This window comes from Ascaphus truei, chromosome 6 (assembly GCF_040206685.1).
Source record: "Ascaphus truei isolate aAscTru1 chromosome 6, aAscTru1.hap1, whole genome shotgun sequence".
Lineage (NCBI taxonomy): Eukaryota > Metazoa > Chordata > Amphibia > Anura > Ascaphidae > Ascaphus > Ascaphus truei.
In genome coordinates this window covers 99,995,295-100,018,346 of record NC_134488.1, presented here as the reverse complement: position 1 = coordinate 100,018,346, position 23,052 = coordinate 99,995,295, and the positions used below count along the sequence as shown (strand labels likewise).

The 23,052-nt window shown below is 43.4% G+C and overlaps 1 protein-coding gene across 3 annotated transcripts in view; it reads left to right on the top strand.

Moving 5' to 3' along the window:
• Positions 1-23,052, top strand: part of CACNG7 (calcium voltage-gated channel auxiliary subunit gamma 7) — a 79,588-nt gene that overhangs the window by 36,696 nt on the left and 19,840 nt on the right. For 2 of the 3 annotated variants that reach the window (XM_075605352.1, XM_075605353.1), the window contains exon 2: positions 20,829-21,069. In XM_075605352.1, the coding sequence (XP_075461467.1) occupies positions 20,874-21,069 (196 nt within the window). In that variant the 5' untranslated portion in view covers positions 20,829-20,873. Of the gene's footprint in view, positions 1-17,930; positions 18,002-20,828; positions 21,070-23,052 lie in introns of those variants that run through there. The other variant, XM_075605354.1, reaches the window with a different exon arrangement.

The following is a 23,052-nucleotide window of genomic DNA, read 5'->3' as shown; positions in this document are numbered from 1 at the left end:
GTCCCACATCCTGGTGTATTTTTGCCACAATATATTCCATTTGAAATATATAGTCTGTCGAGTTGTCAGGTAATCTGGTTTACGGATCTTATTTTAATGTAATTGAGGAGCAAGCACAAGGTTTCCATGAGTAGTTACACCAGGATATAGTTTAATTGCTCTGGTGGGTGCATGGGAGTACATTGGGTCATAAGATTGATTCATTTCCCTAGTTATCACCTATGTATGCATTTCTGGAGCTCTTTGTAAGTAGTGTCTATCCTTTAACGAAATGCCTCCTCCTTCTGGAGCTTTGTGTTCATGATCACTTCATGGCCTCCTTTGTGGAAGGTTTGGCAGTGATCTGTTGTTTTGTACACAGCATCATTATTGTGCTTCCCAGTAAAGAGGTTATCTCAGAGCTTTGTTTGTTGTTTGAGGATCATGGACTTGACTCTTGTACAGAAGCAATCGATGTAAACATCTACCTTGAGGTCATGTCCTCTGTGACAGGCTAGTGGCATACTGTACTTTCTTTGAGAAACTAACTGGACTAAAGCAGCTATTTCTATTTAATTCACAACTTGAGATGAGACAAAGAAACCACTTGTCATAAAAGGCCACAAAAGCGTATGTACAACACCTGTGTATATCTTTTCTATTCATTCAATCTTTAATTCATTAAATCTTCACTGGCAAAGAATCCAGAGCAGAAAGAGGGTGTTTTTAATGACACACAAGTGATATTTCAAGCTAACAATTACATGACAATGGGGGTTGTGTAAACACCATGTTGATGAAAATGGACCATGAAGACAGTTTATTGACTCCTTATCTTATTAAGTATGTAATAATGTTGTCCTAGGCTCACATAATACTAAAGAGCATTCTGCTTATTAAAACATTAATGTTTGGCCTCAGTGGTGTACTTTGCAAAACTAATGAGTAGTCCTCAAGGTACAGCTCTTATAAACACATCTGACATTTATATGTAGAAAAGAAATAGTTTTGCTAGTAATGTGCTTGAATGTTGTACACAACTACATACTGTATCGTTGTCTGTCTTTTGTAAGTGTAGCCTGGAGCTCCCGCAGCTCCTTGAGACCCCCCTCCCCTTGGGCAGCTCGATCGCGGGTGCCGAAAGACCCGACGGCTGCTTCCAAGGGTGGGGGCTGGAGCAGGGAGCAGCGCGGCTTCCCCTGCCTGCGGCCGGTTGCCGGGGACGCGATCGGGCCGTTGCTAAGGCCGCGATCGCGTCTCTAAGGTCCCGGCGGCCGCAGAGCAGGGCGCCGCCATTAAGGACCGTCTCGCGCATGCGCAGTGGACGCGTAGGCGCAGGGAAAGCCCCAGAGCTAGGGATAGCTCGCGCGAGCATAGAGACAGCTCAGGGAGAAGAGAGAAAGCCCGGGAAAGATTGCACACGCGCAGTGGAGGGTAAGGAAAGCCCGCGAACCCCTAGCCTATCAGGGAAGGCTCTGAGCAGGGACTACGAGTCTCATGAGTCTCTGTATGCCCCATGTGACACCAGGGAGCCAATAGGGCTTAGGAAGGCCAGGCAAGGAAAGTGGATACATTGTTTGGACTGCAGCACGTTTGTCAGTTGGAGCTGGGGAGCTGTGAGGGAAGGAAGGGTGCAGAGAGCATATGCAGCTCCTGCATCGAGTAAGGTCCCCACATCCCAAGTAAGGCCCCAACTCCCCACCAGGTTAGTGGGTAAGTGCTGAGGGACGGCCCAGATAGGGACGCTGCCCTTAGTGCGTGTCTGTGTGCTGTCTTGTCAGGATCACGGCTGGCAGTGCTGTGAGGCCTGACAAGAAGGCATAGTGCTAGTGTGCAGCAAGTTGCTGTACGCGTTCCAGAAGTTTGCAGTGCGTAGCTGTTAGTGTTAGGGTTCCAGGTTGCTGTGTTGAGTGTTGCATGTGACGCTGCCTGTACTGAGTGCAGTGTGTGTGCAGCGTGTGTTACTGTCTGCCGGCTGACTGAGAGCTGTGTGTCGGCTGCAGGCGCGTTAGGATAAGTGAGTTAGGAGCTAGTTGTTCAGTGTGTGTATATCACCAGTGCCAGTTGCACGTGGTGAGCTGCCAGAGTCTGGGATCCGACAGAAGTTACAGGGAGAGTTATTCTGCATGCAGGGACTAGGGTAGAGGTATACCCCAGGGCCCAGTTAGTCCCCTATGACACCAGAGGAAGCTGTATGATATAGGGTTGGCCTTAGGACAGGGACTCCTTCACCATATTTAGAGCAGCAAGAGGGATGCTGTCTGACGGCCTCTGACTGTCTGACAGCGTGTTCAGAGACTGTGTTAAAGGAGCATTCCGGCTGGAGATTCCTTTCCTGTGGATGCAGCGTGTGCATCCATTCCTGCAGAGAGCAGCGCAGCACGCCGTGGGATCACTGTGCGGTGCTGCTGAGTTCCAAGGATTTTCCTGACCAGGACTGGTCAGGGAGGTAGTATATATTAAGTGCACCACCGGGCCCCAACACAGGGAAGCGCTATCCCTCACACTCACACTGGTCTTTATTGTTGGGGGCACTCAAGAGACTGCGGGGAAGGTGATGATGGACATGTGGGTGGGGGGATGGTATGCATTCAGAGTGATGCACTGTTATTGATATATTGTTTTGATGTTATGCAAAGAGGTGTTATTGGAGTTACAGGTTATGCTCAGTAAATACTGTTTATTCACACGGTGTGTATTTACTGTATGGTTGTTCTGGTGAGGGCACACTCTCACCCCGTTGAGATCCCTCATCAGTGGAGGCGCTGCACCGAGTGTAAGTACATACCCCAGGTTCCCCGTGGCGGAAGCTCAGCTCTCCTGGTTGCCAAACAGGTATAGCACCACACTGATAAGTAGTCAGACACACCTACCCACCTCAATCTCACTTAAGGGGGGGGAAAGAGGGCTACATAAGCAATAATGTTTAGTTAAATGTCTGCTGAAAAAACAGAACCTGACAGTTATTTGGAATTTTACAAAGGCATATACAGTACATATTACATATATTTTGTGATCTGTTTCTATAACCAGGCAATTCTGTAATGTAATAAGTTATATGACCGAGGTGAATGCTAAAGCATCATTTTTTGGCAGTAATCAGTGTACAACAATACTACTTATGAACTTAAATGTACCTAATGGTGCCTGTAATATTTGTTCCACAAGGTAGCAATCTAGTTTTACTTTAACTGTGACAGGGCTGCTTGTACTATTGTGTAAGTTAAATGCATGTTTGCTTTTTGGCATCAAGTGCACCACCTTTCTTTCTTTCTGTTTTGCTTTTTGCTGGGCCCAGCGATCTTTTTTGTTTCCTTTATCTGAAACTTTTAACCTTTTATGTGGTGTCCTGAGGTCAGTCAGTATAATGCAGGTATGGTTAATGTTAAACACAGTTTGATGTTACACAGCCATGGGCAGTCTCTGTTAAAAAGAAAAAGGGTGTTTCCTTCCTGCATACCATTCATGGTAGATTATACCATGGTATTGGGGGGGGGGAGGGAGAATTAAAGTAAGTGATACTGAATGTCATTTATTTTGCAGAGTAAAGACATGCATGGGATGTTTGTGAAAGGTACTGTTGTTTATTTTGGGGTTTACTATAGAAAATTGTATGTTGTGTGAAGTGTATTATGTTTGCTAATTGTGTAAGTTTTGGGAGACAACTCCCCTGTGTGGGTTACTTTATTTGGTTTTGTCCTAATAAACCAGTAATAAAAGGGAGGGGGTTTCTTTCCCTGGGGTCTCTTTCTGCACTCCTTGTTGCTGCTATGTGATATGAGGTTGTCCCTGCTGCACTCCTTGTTGCTGCTATGTGATATGAGGGTGTCCCTGCTGCACTCCTTGTTGCTGCTATGTGATATGAGGATGTTCCTTTCTGCACTCCTTGTTGCTGCTATGTGATATGAGGATGTTCCCTTCTGCACTCCTTGTTGCTGTTATGTGATATGAGGATGTTCCCTTCTGCACTCCTTTTTGCTGCTATGTGATATGATGTTGGTCCTTTCTGCACTCCTTGGTGCTGCTATGTGATATGAGGATGTCTGTGGAACTTCAGTGAAAGGATGCAAACTTTCTAATGCAGATATTGCTGGCTACTCTGTGGCTGGAGACATCACGCTGGGGGAACTGGTTGTTGTACACCTGAATGTGGAATACCTAATAAAAAGAAGGGTCAGAGAACAGCAAAAGCCTCTTTCATTCTTCCCAGGGTCTGATGCTGCTGCTTCTTTAAATAAAAAGGCTGGGACTCAACCTTTCACATTAACCACCCAAGAATGAAAAACGGATAATGATATTATTATATAAACATATTATTAATGTGTTTGTCTTAATTTATGTATGTATATCTTTACTTATATAGCACCATCCAGGTGCATAGCGCTTTACAATACACGTGACATAATATTATAACACAATGAGAATAAGCGCTTCAGGCATAAAACAATAGGAAAGGGAGTGCCTGCCCTGAAGAGCTTACAATCTAAGCGGTAAGTGGGGAGAACTTTCAGAGACAGTTTAGACATATACATTTTATAATTTCCTTCTACATCACAGTTGGGTTATAATAGTTTGTAATTGTGTTTTTATTGTCAGATGTAAGCATATTATATAAAACACATCTCTATAAAATGACATTAAATACTAACACCGTTCTGGAAATCTCTTGTTTTTTACATATCATTTTATGACAGATACAACCAATTGATTATATAATTTGTGATTTCCTTTGGCTTGGTCCTTTTCTTGCCTTGCACCATTTAGAGCGCATTTTCATCTTGTGTCAATTTACATCAATATAAATCTCTTTGAGCCAATATATGCCTCATCTGCATTAGCTGACAATTTAGGGAGTGTTAAAAGTTAGGCTACATCTCATTGTAATTTAAGCGTCCCTATCAAATTGTGCACCTTTCTGTGTCTATTTTTCTCCCTTGAATCTGCTTTAAAAATTCTGCGACGATTAAGAAGCCATGAATATTAACCTCCCCCATGGAGACGCCGAATTGATCTCCCTAAACTTTGATTTTACCCGGTGCAAGCAAGCAATGAAATACCTTGGGATACATCTAACCAGTAGGTATGAAGATCTATATAAATGTAACTACCCCCCACTAATAAAAAAAAACGTAAAGACGACTTCTCCCAATGGACCAAACACAATATATCTTGGATAGGACAGGTACATTCTGTAAAAATGAACTTCTTACTGAAAATATTATATCTGTTCCAAACTCTCCCGGTACTGTCCCACAAGGGGTGTTGAATGATCTGCATGTGACAGTGCTCATCTCATCAAATCAGCCCGCAGGGCTGAGGTAGGGATGCAAATGAACCGACCAGAGCCCAGGGACAGAGTCCTGTAAGAGTATCCATAGTCGGTAAGCAGGCAGGGGTCAGGGCTGGAGGCAGAGTTGCAAAGTCCATGAGACAGGCAAAGGTCATGGCTGGTGGCAGCGGTGCAAAGTCCAGGAGACAGGAAGAGAGGTCAGGGCAGGCAGAAAGCAGCGAGGTCAGGGTCACGGTCCGGGGTCATTAACAGGGGAATCAAAACAGGCAAAAGGGTAAAGCATGACTGCAAAGACCATTAAGAGCTGCAAACGTAAGATATTTGCTCGGCGACTCCCACTAGGAACGGTAGTCTTATATCGCAGGCTGCAAGTACCCAAAATGGCGACAGTGAGCAGAAAGGGTAGGTGAGTTGGAAAACCCGAACCGCAGCAAAACCCGGCACGGATCGTGCAGAATCCTTACGCTGCAAGCGGACATATTCAAATTTATCTGGTCGAAATAAAAAGCCAAGTGTCTGCAGAACCATCTTAAGTACACCCAAAGAATCCAGAGGTCTCGGCCTCAACTGTGTATTCATTTATATCCTTGATGGAGAAGGATTTAGGAGTTCTTGTAGAGGAGCAGGCTTAGCAATAGTGTCCAATGTCATGCAGTAGCTGCAAAGGCAAACAAGATCTTATCTTGCATTAAACGGGCAATGGATGGAAGGTAAGTAAACATAATTATATATTATGCATTATACATATACATTATAATTTATAATGCATTCGTAAAACCACACCTTAAATATGGAGTACAGGGGCGTGCGCGTGACGTCACTGCGCATGCACGTCTGCTGAGGAGCTCCGTGCATGGTGCTGCCTATTTTCCATTAGAGCCTCCAATCGCCACCTCGTAACGGCTCCAAAGTAGAGAGAGAGGACGGGGGAACACTCCAACATGCCCCCTAAAAAGGACAGAAAGGCGAGCGCGCCGGGATCTCTCCCATTTTGGGCGCAGGACGTGACTGCCGGAGCTCATCCCCAAGATGGCACAGACAGGGGAGGTCGGGAGTGCGCCTCACAAAGCCCTGAAAGGAAGCAAGGTGAAGAGGAGAGCGGAGTGCCCATTACAAGGCAAGATTTAGAGGAGCTGCTGCAAGATATGCAATCTATGTTTCAATCTGCCCTGGATAAAGCAGTACTGGAGCTGAAGTCTGAAATTTCTACCCTGGCTAGAAGAATACAGATCTGGAATCCAAAATGTACGCCTCCCTGCAAAATCAAGTGAGTACGGACAATGAAGTTTTGAGACTCAACGAGGAGGTAAGAGCCATGAGAGATAACGTGGACGAACTAGAAAATGGGGAGCGTAAACAAAATTTGCGAATCCGCCACATCCCAGAGTCAGTGACTGCGGAGGCACTGCAACCTTATCTTAAAAGGTGGTTTCTCTCAATTAACCCCCAACTAGAGTATAACGAAATGTTAATTGACAGAGCCCACGAGCGGGGTCCAAGATTTGCCAACCCTAAAAGAAGCAGGGATGTGATGCTGCGGCTCCATCAATACGCGACCAAAGACAAGTTAATAAAGGGAAGCAGAAACAGGGGATCTATCAATTTCCAAAATTCCCTGATCCAGATCTTCCAGGATCTGTTGAGGATGACTATAGACAGACAAAGAGAATTACGACCTGTAACATCAATTCTTCAAGAAAAGCGAATTCAATATCGGTGGGCCTTTCCGTTCCATCTCATGGTTAACCAAGGAAGAAGACAAATCTCGCTGCGATATCCGGAGGAGTCTTCAGCTTTCCTCTCGATGCTGGGTTTGGAGCCCAGGAGCAGAACAGACCGACTGAGCCAATCCCATAAAAAATGGCTCGGATGATGGGTCACCTGAGGATCCGAGTACCCGAGAAGGGAATAAATAAAGTCGGCTGAGTACCCACGATGCCTTATCAGTGATTTTTCTATGACGATTATCAAACCTTGGAAGGGTTCATCGGAGCCCATGATGGCCTACCTGACGGATGAGTCTACAATTCGTGGTCATCCAAGAAGCCCAAACTGGAGCTTTGTCTTCCTTTTCTTTTTTTTATTTTCTGTTCCCCTTGTCTCCCCCTGTTCCCTTCTTTTTTACCTGCATATACGGCCATCGCGATTATTTCTCTATTCTATGGACAATAAGACTTACTCTGAGGAGGAGAGAGGACCCTCTGAATATAGAAGAGTTTGAGATCTGTCTGGAGTGGAGGAAAGATCTCTTTGTGAGTCCGGAAAAACAACTAATGACAATGGTTTCAAGTAAGGTAAAATAAAGATGCAGTTCGGAGATGGAGATTTAATAGTTGCGGTATGTAGGGGTGAGTAAGGAGACTAGCATGCCTGACCGACTCCAGTAGGGCCATATGCCCGCCAGGACATATGGCCCTGGCAGGCATATGGCCAGCCTTAACCAGCCACTCATCCCGCAAAACTGGGATGAGTTGCTGGTTACACTTATCTTATGTTTCAAGTTCATTTTTACTTATTTTGTTTTTTTTTGTTCTCCAAGTTCCCGATTTGGGAAACTCCCCCCTCCCTTATGTTGCTTTTCTAGGCCCCCCTTTTACCCCCTTATACCCGGCAACCATTAACATTTTTAATTCACACCTTTCACATGTGAGAGAGAGAGAGACGATATAGGAAATGAGCAATCAAACACCACTGAAACTAGTATCCCGAATGTGAAAGGCCTTAATAGTAATAGTAAGCGTAGACTGGCGCTAAAAGAATTTAGAAAGCTAAACGCGGATATTGTTTTCGACTCACAAGAACCCCCAAACACTTTTAGGCAGGATATATCCTACCGCATTCTATTCGTCCTTCACTAGTAATAAAAGAGTGCTTGCGATTTTGATAAAACAACGTATCCCGTTCCAGACAATGGAGGTTAAGAGAGACCACGGAGGGAGGTCACTGGTAGTACACAGCTTTTTTCAGGCCGACATATTACTCTAGTGAATATATATGCACCTAATGAGGGACAAATTGACTTTTTAAAGGAAACACTGGAAACAATGGGAGATAATAAAGAACAGCTATATATCGTAGGAGGAGATTTTAATATGGTCCCAGATCCGGACCTAGATAAGTCCACACCCATAAGATATTCACACTCCGCGATGACTTACAGCATAGCAAAGAAATTTAGATTGGTAATCAATGAATTTGGCCTGTTAGACGCCTGGTGCTGCTCGCATAAAGCTCAGAGAGATTATTCCTTCTATTCGCCCCTGCACGACTCGTACTCTAGAATAGATAACATTTCTGTATCCGCAAATATCCTAGAAGTATTAGCCCACTCGGACATAGGGCCTATTACTTGGTCGGACAATGCTCCGGTGGCTATTCTGTTTGATCCACCATTTACCAAAATGCAATCATTCCACTGGAGGATGAATGACTCCTTGCTAAATTATCCAGAGATTGGAAATGGACTCAGTTAAAACCTATTTTCGGTGAAAAAAAGGGTCTGTTGGATCATCAACGACCTTGTGGGAGGCACATAAGGCCACCATTACAGGACCGCTTATCTCAACTGCATCATACAGAAAGAGAATAAAAATGGAAAGACAAAAATACTTAGAGAAAATTATAATGTACCCTTCGAGGAAAGTATGTAAAATCCTTAACCAGGCAAGGGAGGAACTTAAGAGAGCACAACTGGAGGATGTAGAGAAGGCCTTTAAGTGGACTAGACAGATGTACTATGACAAGGGTGAGAAGGAGGGTCGCTTATTAGCAAGCAAACTTAGAGGGACCAAGGCGAGAGCCTCGGTCCCCGCTATTAGAATACAAAATGGGGGAGTGGCCTGCAACCCGTCAAAGATAGCAGAGGAATTTGCTAAATTCTATACAGATCTTTACGATCTAGCCAATTCAACCCGAATGCTAAAATCCCGGTCATGAACCAGATCAAGGACTAGTTGAGAGATGGTGCCCTTATGAATTTGACAGCGGAAGATCTAAAGATTTTAAACGCAAAAATAACCCCGTTACAACTGGGAAAAGCAGTTGGCTCTTTTAGGCCATCGAAAGCCCCGGGTCCTGATGGTTTTTCTAACCTCTACTACAAAAATATTATAGAAATTTTAGGACCTTATCGGTTGGATCTATTTAATGATTTCCTAAGCGGAAAACAAATCCACAGATGACAAAGACCAACATAGTGGTAATTCCTACAGAGGGAAAGGATCCTCTATGTTGTGGTAGCTATGGGCCAATCTCACTACTTAATACGGACTTGAAAATTTATAGCAAAATTCTATCCAACAGACTGAACCCAATACTCCCAAAATGAATCCACTATGATCAGACATAAAAGTAACATTTCGGAAGAGGAGTCCCTGCTCCGAGGAGCTTACAATCTAATTGGTAGGTACAGTAGGAAGAATGTACAGAGGCAGTAGGAGGGAGTTATGGTAAGTGCGTCTGCAGGGGGCCAAGCTTTATGTATCATGTGTCTAGTATTATCCACAATGCTACTCATATGCTTCTTTAAGCAAGTGTGTCTTAAGGTGGGTCTTAAAGGTGGATAGAGAGGGTGCTAGTCGGTAATTGAGGGGAAGGGCATTCCAGAGGTGTGGGGCAGTCAGTGAGAAAGGTTTAAGGCGGGAGAGGGCTTTAGATACAAAGGGGGTAGAGAGAAGACATCCTTAAGCAGCATGCAAGAGTTGGGATGGTGCATAGCGAGAAATTAGGGCTGAGATGTAAGGATTGGCAGAAGAGTGTAAAGCTTTAAAAGTGAGGAGGAGAATTGAGTGTGAGATGCGGGATATGAGCAGGGGAGACGCTGAGACACATTTAGGAAAGAGTAGAGTGATTCTGGCAGCAACGTTTAGGATAGATTGTAGGAGAGGCAGGAAGACCGGACAGCAGGAGGTTACAGTAATCGAGACGGGAGAGAACGAGGGCCTGAGTCAGAGTTTTAGCAGTCGAGCAACAGAGGAAAGGGCGTATCTTTGTAATATTGCAAAGGAAAAAGAGACTGGTTTTAGAAATGTTTTGAATGTGAGAGAGGAGTCGAGTGTGATCCCTAGGCAGTGTGCTTGGGCTACTGGGGGAATGATAGTACTACCAACAGTAATGTGGAAGGAGGTAGTAGGGCCAGGCTTGGGAGGACGGATGAGGAGATTTTGCATATTCTAATGGCTGTTAGGTGTGCTGTAGCAGCGGCATGGAAAAAGACACCCCCGCCCTCCAAAAGAGAGGTTATTAGAAGGGTTAATGATGTTCAATTGATGGAGAAACTTACCTCATTTCTGAACCACACCACCGGGAAGTATGCTAGGGTCTGGGAACCCTGGGATGCTGGATAGGGGCGCGATACCGGAGGGAGAGAGGATTTGGGAGTGCTAAATGTAAAATATTCTGTTCACCAAAAAGTTGTATGATAAGTAATGTAACTGTTGTTGTTTGTTTATAAGAAAACCGTCACAAAATAGTTGTTTCCCCCCCCCCCCCCCTTTTTTTTATTTTGCTAACCTTCCCCTTCCCATTTATTTGTGAAAATCAATAACAATATAAGTTTAAAAAAAATAAATATGGAGTACAATTTTGGGCACCACCACTCCATGTCACAGCAATTAATTTACTTTGGTCCTAGGAGGGATTGCCCAATTAATAATCTCCACCAGACACTGTTTCTTACATTTGATGCATGTGTGCACCAAAAAATGGTGCATTGTGTCAAAACCCACTTTCTCTGCTCCAAATTTGCTGTTGTACATAGCCTCCATAATATTGAAAAGAAACAAAGTTCTACAGTATGTGTGAAAAAGTGATACCTCCTGGAATAACATTCTCCATGCATTATACATTGCCTTAGAAAAGGAAATGTGGGCTCAGCACAAGTAAGAGCCACACTTTGGCCCAGATGCTCAAACAACATCAAATCAGAACTCATAATGTGAGGAACCGACGTTATGTTCCCTGAGTTAACATTGTATCCTCAAAGCTAATTCTAAGCAAAAACAACGTCTCAAATACATCTGCATAGGCTTATTGTTAAGGTATTGTAGCACAACGTTGTGTTATCTTCCAATAATGTGACATTATGCCAGTCTTGTTGTTACTCCTATCCAGATGCAGAGAGAAGAGAGAGTAGAGGAATGCTGGGAAATAATGCTGGGAAATAACAGTATGCATATTTTGCTTATGCCTGTGGCGTCATACTCATCCAGACACGGCATTCAAAAGTCAAAAGGCTTTGCTTTAAAAGCAAAACGTGATGCACTGTGAGTGCTTATTTGCATATGTCATTACCCAGAATCCCTGGCTGCAGTGGGAATACTGTTTACTGAGTGATTATGCAGTACATCGTGTTTGTGGACTTGTCTGAGACATGCAAATGTGCTTACAAGTGTTCTTTATCATTAGAGACATGGAGATTGGGACAATGAGTAAGAGACATACTGTAGGTACTGTGAACGCACAAATGGATAGAGAGACTGTCAAAGAAGCCTCTATGTAGCTACCTATTCAACCCACTTCTCTAAAAGTGGCAATGCAGCTTCAACTGAGAAATGATGCTGCATATTTAAACCTAATAAAAAAAGCACGCTTTAATCAATTAACTTTCAGCACAATCTACCTATTCAAGCTTTGAGCACTTACACTGAACTGAAGAGACAGTAAAGCATTCACTACCTAGCACTGATGGTTGGTAGTCATGTGAGTTTGGTGGTGAAGTAACATAATAGTGTTGGAGCTGAGGTTGGATCCTGCTGCTTTGTCACTACACTCACAGAAAGAACGCCTGAGGGACTTTGAATCACACTGAGTGATCAGAAAAGTGCACAGTAGATCACATACTGAATAACCCTCATAGTGTTACAAGTGCAACAAAGAGAACTAAAAGCCTAGTTAAAATGTAGGCTTAGTGCTACATCCAACATGACAAATCATATACTTGAATACTTATCTGTTTATCATCTCATAAGTAAGGGTCGTTTAGTTCAATTCTTTGGCCAAAGTATTTTAAGCCTACAATCACGTCACGGTGTGTCCCCCGTAGGTGTAAGGACCATCAGATGGACCATACCTTAATGTGGTTGTAAGCTTAAAATACTTTGGCCAAAGAATTGAAATAAATCATGCGTGCTTATGAGAAGATAAACAGATAAGTATTTAAAAGTTGGATGTATTTCAAGTTGGATGTAGTCCTGGGGCTTTTTGTCTTTTGTTCTACCTTATACGCGATGTCACAATCCTAGTAGCATTCCTATTGACACAAATATGTAGTGGATTTGGGTTCTGAGCTGACAAGAGCTGTGTCTGCTAGTTACAATTTATCTGCCAAAATGTTGCATATCTAACGTGCCTCCTTGTCTAGTTCTTTCCCTTTGCAATGCGTTGCTGGCCTCTCTGATATCGGAGGGGTTTACCGGTGCAGCGCTCCTCAGCAATTCATATAAAGGTTACAAGTTACTATAAAGAAAGCACTCAACATGCAACACCGTCTCTACAATTCAGGATGAGTATATATTTGTCACACTATCAATAAATGATACAGATAGATATCAAATTGCGCACTACAAATTGTGAATAACTAATCAATAACAAATGTGAAAAGTGTGAAAACATAAAATCATAACTACAACAAAGAATACATGACCTTAGTCGATGGACGGTGTCCATCTGTGCGACTGCATTGCCTGTCTATGCTGCTTTATGCACGACATGCTTTTAAGTATTACCTGTCCTGTACGTGCATTACTTACCTCCACCTTTTTTCTCTAAATATCACATTATTTACTACACTATGTGCGCTCTTCTTGTTTTTTCTGTTTTTTCATCAATAAATGAAACCGCTCTGGCCCAGATCCACAAAAGGATGCAAAGCTTTAGCACGTCTTTACTCCCGTTCATATGAACAGGGAGTAAGGGTGTGCTAAAGCTTAGCACCCTTTTGTGGATCTGCGCTGTTGACTCTTAAAGGAGCAGTTCCCTCTCTGGGCTCCGTTGTTTTTGTTTTCTCTTACATGGACGGCAAGCAGGGTGGCCTGGGAGCATAACCACGTTCATTTCAGCTCCGGGGATCCCCTGGTTCCTGAGACACTTACCGGTATAGGTGCTGCCAGTACTTTGTTGTATTGAAATCCCCTGCGTCATGTGGGCCAATAGGAAGACACAATGAATTATGTTGTAGCTTCCTATTTACCTCTGTCACAGAAGCGATTTAAATCTCCATTTTGTTTCCCCTGGATGGGGTACAGGCGTTACCTTCAGCAGTAAGTATCTCAGGAACCAAGGGGACCCCAGAGCTGAAAAAAGCATTTTCAGCTCCAATTACCCTTAACTTCCCATTCATGTATAAAAAAAGTGGGGTAACAAAAATGGAGTAGGAGGAACAGCACATTTAACTTTAGAGAGCTCAGTATGGCTTTGTTCCCGGCAGTTCCAGAAAACACTTTTCTGAGCTGAAAACGTGTGCGATCATACAGTATAAGAGATTATACAAGATCAGGAATAATAGTTTTAATCAAAAAGTTATCTTTAAAAAGCAGTATTAGAAGGGTCAGACTGGGCCCCTTTATTTGTTAATAGAAGAAAAACAAGAAATCTATCCAGGAGGCATTGCACCCTTAAAATATATTTATTATCTGTGCACATTTAGGCTGATAGTCTAATACTGTATGAAAAGCACACTAAGAAATATCACTGAATATACAATATATTCTGGTTTTTGCCAGGAGTTAATGAGGTGATTATTTCCAACTGAGAAAAGAGTGATACTGGTACTGTATGCATTCTAAGGCAGCCTGCAGGATGTCACTGGTACTGTGTGCGTTCTAAGGCAGCCTGCAGGATGTCACTGGTACTGTGTGCGTTCTAAGGCAGCCTGCAGGATGTCACTGGTACTGTGTGAGTTCTAAGGCAGCCTGCAGGATGTCACTGGTACTGTGTGAGTTCTAAGGAAGCCTGCAGGATGTCACTGGTACTGTGTGAGTTCTAAGGCAGCCTGCAGGATGTCACTGGTACTGTGGGCATTCTAAGGCAGCCTGCAGGATGTCACTGGTACTGTGTGCGTTCTAAGGCAGCCTGCAGGATGTCACTGGTACTGTGTGCGTTCTAAGGCAGCCTGCAGGATGTCACTGGTACTGTGTGAGTTCTAAGGCAGCCTGCAGGATGTCACTGGTACTGTGTGAGTTCTAAGGCAGCCTGCAGGATGTCACTGGTACTGTGTGCGTTCTAAGGCAGCCTGCAGGATGTCACTGGTACTGTGTGCGTTCTAAGGCAGCCTGCAGGATGTCACTGGTACTGTGTGAGTTCTAAGGCAACCTGCAGGATGTCACTGGTACTGTGTGCGTTCTAAGGCAGCCTGCAGGATGTCACTGGTACTGTGTGCATTCTAAGGCAGCCTGCAGGATGTCACTGGTACTGTGTGCGTTCTAAGGCAGCCTGCAGGATGTCACTGGTACTGTGGGCGTTCTAAGGCAGTCTGAGGATGTCACTGGTACTGTGTGCGTTCTAAGGCAGCCTGCAGGATGTCACTGGTACTGTGTGCGTTCTAAGGCAGCCTGCAGGATGTCACTGGTACTGTGTGAGTTCTAAGGCAGCCTGCAGGATGTCACTGGTACTGTGTGAGTTCTAAGGCAGCCTGCAGGATGTCACTGGTACTGTGTGCGTTCTAAGGCAGCCTGCAGGATGTCACTGGTACTGTGTGCGTTCTAAGGCAGCCTGCAGGATGTCACTGGTACTGTGTGAGTTCTAAGGCAGCCTGCAGGATGTCACTGGTACTGTGTGCGTTCTAAGGCAGCCTGCAGGATGTCACTGGTACTGTGTGCGTTCTAAGGCAGTCTGAGGATGTCACTGGTACTGTGTGCGTTCTAAGGCAGCCTGCAGGATGTCACTGGTACTGTGTGCGTTCTAAGGCAGTCTGCAGGATGTCACAGGTACTGTGTGCGTTCTAAGGCAGAAAGCAGGATGTCACTGGTACTGTGTGCGTTCTAAGGCAGCCTGCAGGATGGCACTGGTACTGTGTGCGTTCTAAGGCAGTCTGCAGGATGTCACTGGTACTGTGTGCGTTCTAAGGCAGCCTGCAGGATGTCACTGGTACTGTGTGCGTTCTAAGGCAGCCTGCAGGATGTCACTGGTACTGTGTGAGTTCTAAGGCAGCCTGCAGAATGTCACTGGTACTGTGTGAGTTCTAAGGCAGCCTGCAGGATGTCACTGGTACTGTGTGCGTTCTAAGGCAGCCTGCAGGATGTCACTGGTACTGTGTGCGTTCTAAGGCAGCCTACAGGATGTCACTGGTACTGTGTGCGTTCTAAGGCATCCTGCAGGATGTCACTGGTACTGTGTGCGTTCTAAGGCAGCTTTCAAGATGTCACTGGTACTGTGTGCGTTCTAAGGCAGCCTGCAGGATGTCACTGGTACTGGGTGCGTTCTAAGGCAGCCTGCAGGATGTCACTGGTACTGTGTGAGTTCTAATGCAGCCTGCAGGATGTCACTGGTACTGTGTGAGTTCTAAGGCAGCCTGCAGGATGTCACCATCATTATATATCTTAAAACATTTCCCCCCAAAATAAATAACTATTGGAGCTTTTACACAATGAAATAGTTACTCAGGATTCAAAAGAGGAAGTAAGGACAATTTCAAAGAAAAAAACCCCAGCTTTGTAGAACCGTGTATTTACCGCCTTTATTGTTAAAGGAGCCAGCAAAGTATGAAGAAATGGCTTGAGCTGTCTTACTCTGGGCACACCAGAATGTTCCTCCTATTTAATATGGTGATATACCATTAACACATAGGTAATCATGTGTTAACTTTTATTAAAGTCAATTATTAATTGTAAGATAAAGAACTAATAACTTCCTTCCACTAATTCTATCTCTGTGCCTAATTGTGAGCGACAATAGATAACTCCATTATCCTCCCGATACCACAAACCAGAAGTGTAGGTGTGATACTTGATACACCCCTTTCATACCACGCATCCAGTACCTCACCAATTCTGGTCACTCCTATCTTTGAAACATTGAGAAAATACTACATCGAAATTCTAATTTATGCACTATTAATATACCGGCTGGCCTACAATAACCTGCTCCTAGCCAGTCCCCCTGTTCCTACTTGCCCCACTCCGGTCCATCCTAAATCCTGCACGGCTCAACTACCTCACTAATCGTCTACGTCTGCTGCTTCACTATGCAAATTGTATTGTATGTCTTTCCCTACACTGGCTACATATATCCAGCAGAATCAAATTCAAAGTTCTGTTTCTCACCTGGAAGACTCCATGACACAGCCACATCTACATTTCCAATCACATGCCCAAGTACAGTCCCCCATGCAGTCTCCATTCAGCTCATGACCTACGGATTTTCTCCTCCTTCATTACTTCCCCTCATTCCCACTTCTAAGGCTTCTCCACGGCTTCACCCCAACTTTGGAACTTCTTACCTCACACCTTCAGACTCTCCCCCACCATTCACACTTTTAAGAGTTTTCTCAAAATCAACCTCTTTAAAGAGGCACGAGGCCTACCCAGCACCCTCCTGACAGGCCTACGGTTAGTACCATCCAGAGTGGCTTTTTATAGTGCTGTTATAGTTCCAGCCTGGACAGGTAGAATAATTTACAGATAGAAAGTAGACAGATCAGATGGAGGTGATAAAAATAAAATAAGAAAATAGAATCTGAATATTACCCAGTCACTGGTATTGAAACCCAGCCGGAAGAACTAGACTGGACTCATTAAGTGAGACAAGTCAGATGGCAGATGGTTTGTTTCTTCTTAATGCCAAGTCCAGTAATCTAACCAATCAAATTAATTGTTATTTCTATATATAATTAAATTATAATATATTTTTTATTTATTTCGTGCCTCCCTCTGCCGTCTCCCACCCTCCATTCTTTCGCTGCTGACGCCCCTGCTAGAGGTGGGATTTATTTAGGAAGAGGATAACCTATAGGGACCTAGATGTGAGGGGAGCTGGAAACCAAAAAAGGTTTGGGCTCAATTTCGCCTCGGACCCAGCACAAAAATTCCAGCTTTGGGGTACATTTTGCTTGGATTCCCGAGATTCTGGTATCATATTTCAGGAATCCGGCCCCACTCATCTCTATTTAATAGTCCTGGATGACCAATACTCGTTAGTCTACAGTATGCTCGTATACACATTCTAACCAATGCACTTACATTTATTCCTACGGTGTCTGTTAGTATCTCTACATGCCAGTTAGATTGTAAACTCTTCGGGGCTGGGACTTCTTAAATGTATCTCTTGATGAGGTGAGTCTTTATTATTATATTCTTTGTACTATAATTGTAATGTAAAAACCATGTACCTGGGGTTAGCGCTATAAAAATAAACATACATACTTTACTGTATATATACATATGCTTGCACAGGATATTAAAAAACCCACAATATTGGACTTTGTCTCTGCTAGTTTGGAAATGGCAGGTAATGATGTTTGTAAAGAAAACAATACTGGACCAGCACTCAAAATAAAGTCTGAAGAAGGGGCAAGGAGCCCTTGAAATGTTGCTCTATTTTGCACGTATAAGAGTGTTTGTCTGCTAACTTTTCCCTGTGGGTTCTGATATTTTTGTTTAAAAAAAACGTAAGTCTATTATTTTTGATAATTTATTTTGAGTGCTGATTCAATATGTTTTTTTTTTTTAGTTCTATACATCCAGAGGTATAAATGCAGGATCCTAGCACCTCCATGTGAATTATACTGTATAAGACAGGGTGAGCGCAAGTTCGTTCAACTTTGTTTTAGGTTATTATGATTAGCCATGGACACTGCGGTTTTTATAGCTCTCTGCTTTTAAGGAGTTAAAGTTGTAACCTATATGAGCACATTTGAGGTTTCTGAAAGCAGGTCAGAGTGCTTGTTTTTTTATAATCAAATCATATGCTGTAATGAACTTATCTCCCTACTGTGAACGAATGTAAAACATGGAGATGGTCCCTACTTAAAATAAATTATTTAAATCTTCACTTGGCCACCAATAGGATGCTTCCACTGTACGACCTATTGAATGTGGGTTGTTTCCTACAGGCCCGAGAATGCGGCAAATGTATATAGGGCGGACATTTTTGCCGTCCCCAAATTTTGCCGCCCTAAGCCCGGGACTAGTGGGAAGTCTGCCACTGTTTAACAGGTAATCCACCTGGCTTGTACTTGCTTTAGAAGTGGAATGACCAAAGGTGGTGCACCCCCAGTCTGATTTATGGGTTTTGCTTTCTCAGTCAAACCCATATTTCAGGCTCTGGATTTACTGTAGTGCCGACGAGTATTCTAAAACAAATCTGGGGCAATCACCAACAAGACCCAGGTACATGCTGGGTACATGCTGGGTACATGCTGCAACATTTCAGTGACATTTCTGCAGACAGACTAATGGCCCATCGGATTAACAGCGGGGGTCCCTGGCAGTCCCATTCAAACTGAATGGGACTGCCAGGGAATACTGCTGTGTTAATCCGATGGGCCATTGGTCTCTGCAGAAATGTCACTGAAATGTTGCAGCATGTACCTGGGTCTTGTTGGTGATAGCCCCAGATTTTCCAAGGCAATTTTAAGGCAAGTATTAGAATACTCGTCGGCGCACCTGTATCTTGCAATACCAATCTCGCCACCCTTTTGCTGGTATTTGCATAACGGTGCTACGAGAATAGCAGTTGTGGGACAAAAATGCCAGTTTGAAGCAATGTCAGAGCAAGCGGGAAACCGCTTCTAAAAAAGCCATTTAGTCCTGGTTTGGACATGCGATAAGGGCTTACGGAATAGCAAAGCACGTCAATCCGCTTCTAAGGTGCGGTTTGTCACAATTCGGAGCTACCAGGCCCCATAGTGTAAGAAGAAATAATGCTTCAAACACCTACATGCCATTAAAATATCTGCAAAATTAAACTACCCTTAACTGAATTGAAATGCAGCATTTGTCAGTTTTGCTTCATACAAAATACATACAGATAAATAATTTGGTGTCAAAGCTTGAACAAAATCTACTTATGTAAGATTAGACTACTGTGTAATCTTAATAAAGTCAGCGTTGGTTTTGTAACCTTCACAAAATCATTTCTTGCTTTAATACTGTGCGACTCTTCTCAAGCAGTAAAGCATTAAATAGGCAATGTAAAGCTTGAGTACGAGAATGTGTTAGGTTATGCGTTAACATCTGCACAGCCTGAGAAATCTAATGAGCATTAGTTTTTGTAAAGCAGCATTGCATATTTTAACAGACATGGTGTCATTCTATATACAGTACTGTAGTCCGACGAGGCAGTTTTCAGTCTGAAATCCCTATCGACTTCAGTGGGGACGTTTGTGTCCAAGCAGCCCGCACAGCCTCTTGGACAATATAGAATAAGGCCCTTAGCCTTGGGCAGACAATGAATTGCAAAGAGAGTATAAGTCAATGTTCTGGTCATACTTACGTTATCATCCACTCAAAGCACTGTGTAACTACACAGGGATGTTGCTCTTAACCTGCAGACCCATGTTTTTCATTGGCTAGTGCAATTGATCTAAATGATTCGTTGGGATAAGCAGTGGTGGATGTAAAAATCTGCCGCCCATAGGCACTTACCCTGGGGCCGCCTCCTTGTTCGCACCGCCTTCCTTTAGTGCTGTGGCTTCAAATGACATCACGTGATGCCATGGCAACGCATTGCTCTGTGAGATCGCAGTATCATTTGACGCCGCAACGCTGAAGAAGTAAGAGGGCGTTACCAAGGAGGTAAGAACTTTAGAGGTCCCATACAATGCAATCAGTGGGGAAGAGAGCGGGGCCACAGTATATGGTCTAATACAGGGGAGTGAAAACTTTTGCTGCTGCGCCCCCGTCTTGCCTGCCCCGGTGCTCGCACCCCCCCCCCTACCTTGCAGCTGTATTCCCATTTGGCCGTGACCACAATGCAACTGGAACATTTCACCGCAATGTCTGTGCCCGACCGCCTGCTGCCATGACCGTCCGCTCCCGCGCCCGACCGCACACTCCCACAATCCAGGTCTGATAAGTGTAGGTTTTAATGTCCGCTACACTGCCTAGACCTGACGCTCCATCTTTAAATGTCTTGTGTGGGACATTTAAACATGCACTTATCAGACCTGGCTTGTCGGAGCAGTCGGGCACGGCAGATCTGGCTTGTGCAGCGGTGAGCTGCCCTGTGGCGACGTGTCCTGGCAATAGAACGCCGGTGGCGTTTTGGTTGCAGCCAAACGGCCATGGCCAAACATTCTCTGTATATAGGGGAGGGGAAAGGGAAATTTTGCAGCCCCCAAATTTTGCTGCCCTGGGCTCAAGCCTAATGGGAAATCTGCCACTGGTGATAAGAACCCAATGTAATCAATGATATGTACACAAATATTTTAGAGGTCCCAAAGATATACTGCATCACTTTATATGTTTTTCTTAACAGTTGCACAGCCCATTCTTCAGACGTGATATATTCCTGAGGGCACATAAGATTATGTGCATGCTACATTGCATGTTGATTTTCAAATGAATGTACTTTACAAGCCAGTGCTATTAGTAATGTTTGTATTTATCTTGTTCTTGCCCTGTAGGTAACCGCGCAACATTATCGATTGGGCTTTCCCCTGTCTCCTAGAATGAGTAATTGCAGCAGCCGGGCACTGACCCTACTCAGTAGCGTCTTTGGCGCGTGCGGTCTCCTTCTTGTGGGCATTGCTGTGAGCACTGATTACTGGCTCTACGTGGAAGAGGGAATTGTCCTGCCTCAGAACCAGACAACGGAAGTAAAGATGGCTCTTCATGCTGGACTTTGGAGGGTGTGTTTTGTAGCTGGTAAGATTAATATTGTTATACATTTCTGAGCCCATGAGAAGATGTTAATTAACACAAGTCATTTCCATTGTAGTAAATTAGAAGCTTAAACATTATTATGAAAAAAATATTATTAAAATTATGTTTAATCATTCATGGAAAATATAAATTATATCGAGGCATTTATTTAATTAATAATAATACAAATAGTAGTAATGTTGGTTGGTCTCTCGTGCTAATACCTGAACTGCTTTGGCCAACTACTTGTACTTATACTGTAGAACTCCGAACTATTTATTTGCATTATAAAATCCTTTCCCCAAACGTCTCTTATGCGTATAGTCTTGTACGCTGATGTTTTTACGCTAAATCCTTCAAGTATTGGGGTTTACATACATAAATAACATCATATTTATTATAATATTGGTCTGCTAAATTTTGTATATATGATAAACTCTTTCATTTGTATTCTGATTACACATTCTTTGCAATTTCATACAAAATTATTGGACAATGTACACAATGTGTGAATATTTTCTGTTGACATAGTTGGAACTTAACAGTAGAAGTTTGAGAAACTTTAGAAAGTCAGAAGCCTTAGTTCTGAGAGGTATAGGTAGTTGTGTGCAATATACTGTATCCATTTATTCTAACCTATGTATGATAATTTATTTCAACTTTGAAAACTTCATGGAAACTCAATTTAATTTTTTTGTCAGAACTCATAACTCTATGTTTAAAAAAAAAATGGAAATATAATTTTGCAGTTAAGATTCCTTAAAATGGCTCTTCCATTAAATAAGTCTGGGGTGAGTTTGTAGATAACTACAGGCATCTCCTTCAGTACTGATGTAGTTCAGATGGGATTTCACAAGAGTCAAAAGTAGTTAAGCACATCTCATGTAAGTGCCTATTACATAGACCAGAAGCACATATTATTAATTTTATTTATAAAATATGATACCAGGAAGTAATATATTGAGAGTTACCTCTCGTTTTCAAGTATGTCCTTAGTGTAACTCAACTGATAAAAATACTTTTTCAGAACTCCAAAGTGTAAACTTCCTGTGTAATCAGTACTACTGTTAATAATACTGTATCTTCCAAAGACTTTTAAGAAGAACCCAGAAGTGGAACTGATTTGGATTTGATATAAAAGAACATAGATGGGTTGTTGCTCACAACTGGTGCTTGTTTTTGCACTTTTAATTGCTTCTGCTTACATGCTTCTGCTTGTATCACATGTATGTGCGGATTGCCCCTTCGGGCGATTGGGGATGTCTCGGTTGGTTGGTACAGTGGGCCCCAGCAGCGGCGCCCGGCGCCTCCCAACCTCCCTGACTGCCTGCAATAGAGAGTGAGAGAATGTGTGTGTGTTGGAGTGAGAGGGGTGTGACTTACCTTCTTTAGAGCGGCATCCCCTCCTGCAGCATCACGTTGTCATGGATACCTGGTGTCACATGGCATCGCAACATCATGATGCCGCGACGCTGCAGGGGGAGTGCTGCTCTTCAAGGAATCGCCCCGGGCCAGTAGCTATCTACAGTCCGCCCCTGATCACAAAGACACCTTTCATAAGAAGATGCCAAATAATCACAATAAATTTGAATAACTATATACATTTATCTCACTTATTTTTTCAATGTGTGTCACTTCATTTAGTCAGATCTAAAATTCTGGGCATAAACTGGCATCACTGCAATAATACCTGCCTTTCACATGTGTGGTTCTGCTTCCTTTAAATCATTGTTGCTGCAGTGGGAAGGGTATCCTGCCTTCTTTCCAACTATTTTTACAGAAGGAACCTCTACAAATCTACATGAAACAGCCCAGATTCCCAATGTTGTAGAGGCTCTTGCACCCTTATTAAAATATAGGCACCTTAAGGCGTGGCCAGGACAATGAGCAGAGAATATGCAGGTTACAGCAGCTCTGTAAGGAGATACAACAAAATAGACAGGGAAAATACACTCAAAGACACACAGAAACATTATGAGAAAGCGA